Source organism: Anarhichas minor, unplaced genomic scaffold (assembly GCF_050575085.1).
Source record: "Anarhichas minor isolate MPS153535 unplaced genomic scaffold, ASM5057508v1 ptg000010l, whole genome shotgun sequence".
Taxonomy (NCBI): Eukaryota; Metazoa; Chordata; class Actinopteri; order Perciformes; family Anarhichadidae; genus Anarhichas; species Anarhichas minor.
In genome coordinates, this window is record NW_027466456.1 from 15,317,120 (window position 1) to 15,322,535 (window position 5,416).

A 5,416-nucleotide genomic window follows, 5' to 3' on the forward strand; every position below is an offset into this window, starting at 1 on the left:
GTCAGTGTGAGCTGTAAGGATTTTCATTCACACGAGACCAAGCGACCTAAACCGATGTTGTGGAACCTTTGAATGCAGACTTGGGCGGATAAAACACTACAATACGCTGAGCTCAGTCAAGTGTTTTAGTGCATTTGGTGCATTACATTTATTTTGTCTGCACATTTGCCGCCAAGTGAATGAAATAAGAACTGAAAGGATTGTTTGGTGGATTCTGTCTTCTTTGTGGTGGTTGAGGCAACCTCATTGAGCAGGCTGGGAGTGGCATCAGGATGCCTGAACTAGAAAACTTTGCCCCACTGAGAAGTCCGAGAGGCCCTGAGCTGGTTTCAAATGCTCCAGCAGACCCACTACGGATTCAGCACAGCATCCTGGAGGAACAGGTGGAGCTGTGGTGGTTCAGAGATCCTGGGAAGTCTCTGCTCTGCTACTGTGTGGCTGTACTTCTAATCCTGGGCTGCGGGCTGGGCGGGGTCGGCCTTCTCTCCACCACCACCAGCGTCTCAAGCGAATGGCGGCTGGGCGTAGGCACGGCCCTCTGCTTGCTGGCCCTCGGGGTCCTGCTCAAACAACTGCTCAGCTCGGCTGTGCAGGACATGAATTGCGTTCGAAGCCGACAGCGGATCAATATGCTAAAAAGCGGCGGTTTATCTGACCTGCTTGTGGTTTTTATTACAGGGCTGTCATTGTTGATTTGTGGAGGGGTTCTACTACACCTGGCACTGGCCAACCACATGCCAAAGCCTGGCCAAGCCCTTAATGATATGTACATCTCTGGAGTGGTTCTGCTAGCTGGAGGGGCGGCTGCAGTTGTGGGTGTTGGAATATACTCTGTTGTGGTCGTCCTGCTTGAGAGGACAAGGCACGGACGAAGATTGGTGGACCAGGTTTTGAATATCTTCACTGTTTCTGGACACATGGACCGTCAGGCTCGCAGAGAGACTACCTCCAGTCTGGCTAATCTCATATGAGACGTAATCACACTAAGACTGTGTATTTTGTCACCTTGCGCTTTATGTCAGAACATTTAGCCTCAACTAAATCATAGCAGGCTTAATGCCAAAATATTTTGGCAGAGAACAGTGATTAAAACAAGATTCATCCCTTACATGAGACTCTGTGCGAGGCAAAATTAGCTGATTTTTAAATATCTTCTTGCATTAAGTGATCAAATCTCAATCTCAAAGCCAGGATGAAATGATCGAAGAGTAAAACACTGAAGAATTACGACATGGCTATGCTCAAAATACAAATTTGAATGCCCCAATTTAGATTTCTTTCTCAACATGTGACCAGTTACAAATTCAGACGCTGTGGGATTTCTTTTTCACATGAATGGCATTTTATTCAAGTTCTGTGAATTGTATCTATAATTAGGCTAATTATCTTACCATTCACATTGGACAAATGCAAAAATTGTGTTGCCTGTGGCAGTTTGGCAGAGGGAGTGTTAGCAGGACACCAACGAACAATAAGTTTTAATTAAAGAAGTTGACTCAGGTGGTAGAGATTCAGTAATGAAAAGCAAATATCAGCTGAAACTTCTAAAACTAAAGGGAGAGGTGTTGGTTTACAAACAGAAGTGAAATATTGTATGGCTATCAGATTGGTGCAGCTGTCAGAAATTGAACAGAAAGGCCTGTGGTGTGAGCCTACATTAAAATGATCATTTGGTTTATATAAAGCTCTTCTACACAAATGGTGTTCATACAAAAAGTTGTGAGACTACACAGATGAAGAGACAGAAACCTTGTCAAAGTTGACACAAGAGAACGATTAGAGTGTTCATCTACAAATTGGATTGTCACACATTCATGATCTGTTATAATACGTATCCTGTGAAAGTGTCTTTGGGCCACACACCACTCCCTGCTCATTGTAAGATAATATGGATAAGAGCACCAGCTGATAGGCTAAAATGTAAACTGCTGAATAAGTGAATGAGTGATAGATGAGACAACATAAATATATATAAAAAAACATCTTTTAAAAATGTCTTTATGATTCATGCACCGCCCTCAGTCTGTCCATGTTCACAAAATAATCAGCTGACAAATTTCAGGGATTTGAGGATGGTCAATAGCTCAGTAAAGCTAAACTCTAGCTGATTGGAATGACTTCTCCCTCTGATCTCATTTCCTCAGCAAAATAATAATTTACTATTACACATGCAGAAGCACAGGGCTATGCTGTTTGTGACGGACGTGGTCATTTGGCTGCCTGAACACATGATACGAGACAATATGATTGTTGAAGAATTATATCACAGCACTTCAGAATGTACGGATACTTTGTGTTTTTGTGCATCAACACAGTATTAATCTTGTTTTCTTCAAGCCTGCTTTCATCTATTTTTGTCAAATTACTTTGTGTAAAGTATAATGGCCACTCGTTGTTCTGAAGTCATGGAGAAACACAAATCGCTTCAGCTCCAGTGAGTTTTCTTTTAGCTCTTATTTACATGGATGAGTCTCATTGCTCTCATCAATCCGTGTTGGCAAACATTTTCAGCAAAAAAGTTAAACTCCGCTGTACAACACTTGCCCACCACCAAAGGGCAAACGACAAAGTAGCCAATGAACTAGCATCTTGATAGCTAAAGATCCAAATAAATTTTCTTTTGGTGGAAACCAAATTAGAGCTAAAAGCACCATGATTAGCGACTGGACTTACATTTATAATGCAACGTCTACATGTCAATGAGCCTGCTGAATGTTTAGGGAATGAGGATCATAAAGAGAGTTTGGACTTGTCACCGTCAATTCTTTCTACTTCAGAAAGAGGCGTTTCTAATGAGATGTTGGAGATAGTCCTGGTGCATTCTGGGAAGTTTTAAGGGGACATAAAATAAATAAGATGACATAAAACTGAACTAATGAATCTATGCAGTTGCTGTGTTTGCTAACACATCTGTCACAAGAGGTTAAGACGGTGATATGGTTTGTCAGCTTGATCTTATACCCTCTGATGCCTAAACAGTCATTAGTGTAGCTTTAAGCAAGCTGGCAAGAACACAAAATGAAGGTTAGTTGCAATTTTCCCATTTGTCAATTTGGGAAAATGTGACATAAAAAGACTTGAGTCCTTTTACAAGATAGTTTTGCAAAATCTAATACCGGGGCAACATTTACAGAAAGAGTGAGAGGATGAGTCAGCAGCACAATTCCTTTGACTCTAAGTTAAATTGGTGTGTTTTTAGTGAGAGTAACATCAAGTTATTTAAATCCCTGAAGCACTTCAGTAAAAGAAAGGATGCACATTATTTTGATTTGGATCAAGGTGAAGAATCTCAGTAAATATGACTCATTGGTTTAAAAAAAACGTTTTTCATTTACCCATGAGGCTTTAGTTGGGAGTGAAAATTGTAGACCTAGCAATTCTGATTCATCCGATGTATTATTGGCTAAGATATCAGGCCATCATCATTTCTGAAAAAGCAGAAAAGGAGAAATAACTGTTGGGTGCAGGAAAAATCTGTGAAATGAAATCCATTACATCCACATGGCCAGTCATAGAATTTCAATGCACTTGCAACGTTTGAGCTGGGTTGTCAATATGCTTCATCATCTTTCACTAAATCATGTGAATTTACAGTATGCTGACAATGCTGCATTGTTATTATTGAGTCTCATTTGTTTCCAGAAGTGTAGAAACATTCACTTTCAAAGCAAAGAGATAAAGCTGTGCACAGTGACAGCTACTGAAGGTGATTTGTGTTTATAAAATGTTTCCAAAGCCTTTGAGAGTTATTCCTCACATCGCCTTACAGAAGAGCCTCAGAGAAGGTCCTGCATTGTGTCTCATAGTGAGTGTGTGTGTGTGTGTGTGTGTGTGTGTGTGTGTGTGTGTGTGTGTGTGTGTGTGTGTGTGTGTGTGTGTGTGTGTGTGTGTGCGTGTGTGAGTGTGTGAGAGTCAGTCACGCCTCTTTATCTGTCTCCACATACGCACAGCCTATTGCCTTGAGACAAAAGGGGTCACACAGTTAAACATTGTTGGAGTGATGACGGACAGCAAACTGAAGGCACAATGCACAAGGCAGCAGCCTGGTGGGGCTGGTATGGACTAGCACCACTCTTTCTCTTTTTCTCTCTCTCTCTCTCTCTCTCTCTCTCGCTCTCTCTCTCTCTCTCTCTCTCTCTAACACTAACACAGACAAAAGCAAGGTTCATGCTGCCTTTTTACAACACACGTAGAAATACTGTAATCCTTACTTACACAAATCTGCCTTTTGACCCACAGTGTAAAGTAGCAGTGGCAGGTTGTGTATCCATGCATGACAGCAATAAGAGGTGAGCAGAGCGAAGAGGGAGGCAGCTCTACTGAGGAGAGAGGACTGAGTGGGAGGAGAGAGCTTTTCTCCCGGCCAGTGAAAACACAAACAATTTAAACCAGACAAAATGTGTCTGCTACAACGTACTACAAGTACAAGTTAATGATTCCAAATGTATATATTTCTACTTGCATTACAGTATACTTATGACATATTTTGGCATTTCTAATGCTTTCACGTGTTAAAGCGCAGTTTTGGTTTTTGATGTCATCGATCTGCTAAAGGTATCGTTTTGGTAAATTCATAAACTTTCCTGTCGACTTAAAGCTGGTGTCGACAACATGTTTACATGCACAAAATATTCTGTTTGTTGGCCATGTTCTGAAAACTATATTTCTACCAAGCTCTTTACATGGCTAATGAAATTGAATATTCCACTAATGTTCCTGTTCATATGTAGCCGTGCATACTCAGATTAACGTAACCGGTGGTGGACTTGTCATTCCTTCAACCGCCTTCTTGAAAGTCATACAAAATGTTTTTCTTTTTTTGTGAGGGCATTTGATTTATTGATCGCTATCGGGATAATTTCAACAAATATAACAAAAAAGGTTTTTGAAGAACATTTCCAACCCTATACATCAAAGTATGTTGTTTAAGTGATCTGATCTGACCGTTTGACTCACCTATAGCTATATCTTTACCGATAGCTATATCTTTCCTAATTGTGGAATGGATTTTGTTATCTTTGGAAAGAATCAAGCTCCCAGTTTAAAGACCAGTTTCCAGTCTTTATGCAAAGCTCAGCAAACTAATTCAACTTTCCCCCCAAATTTCAGAGTATACCTGCATTCCACGTCAATGCATCAAAACTGCTTTAGAGCTCCTCAACTTTAAAAAAAAGCCTGTTTAATGATGTATTATGTTAAATCTGAAATGTATTGGTTTTTAATCAAACTCCCTGTATATGAGATGGGGTTAAATATTTATAGATAGCGCAAAGCAGATCCGTCTTAAGTCAAATTGTTGATATGCTACATTTCAGAGAAGCAGTTCATCATATTATTTATCCATCCTCATTTGGTGAAACAGTCTATAACTACATACCAAAATGACTCTTACAAACAAAACAAAAAAACAATAGTA

At 40.2% G+C, this 5,416-nt stretch overlaps 1 protein-coding gene across 1 annotated transcript; it reads left to right on the forward strand.

Annotated features, from left to right (window-relative positions):
- The first annotated feature begins 272 nt into the window (after positions 1–272).
- Positions 273–971, forward strand: tmem125a (transmembrane protein 125a). Its single transcript, XM_076087271.1, has one exon. The coding sequence runs from the start codon at positions 273–275 to the stop codon at positions 969–971; it is 699 nt and encodes a 232-aa protein (XP_075943386.1).
- The last annotated feature ends 4,445 nt before the right edge of the window (positions 972–5,416 follow it).

Excerpts from the sequence above, each read along its gene's own strand:
- tmem125a (XM_076087271.1), top strand. The coding sequence starts at position 273 with ATGCCTGAACTAGAAAACTTTGCCCCACTGAGAAGTCCGAGAGGCCCT.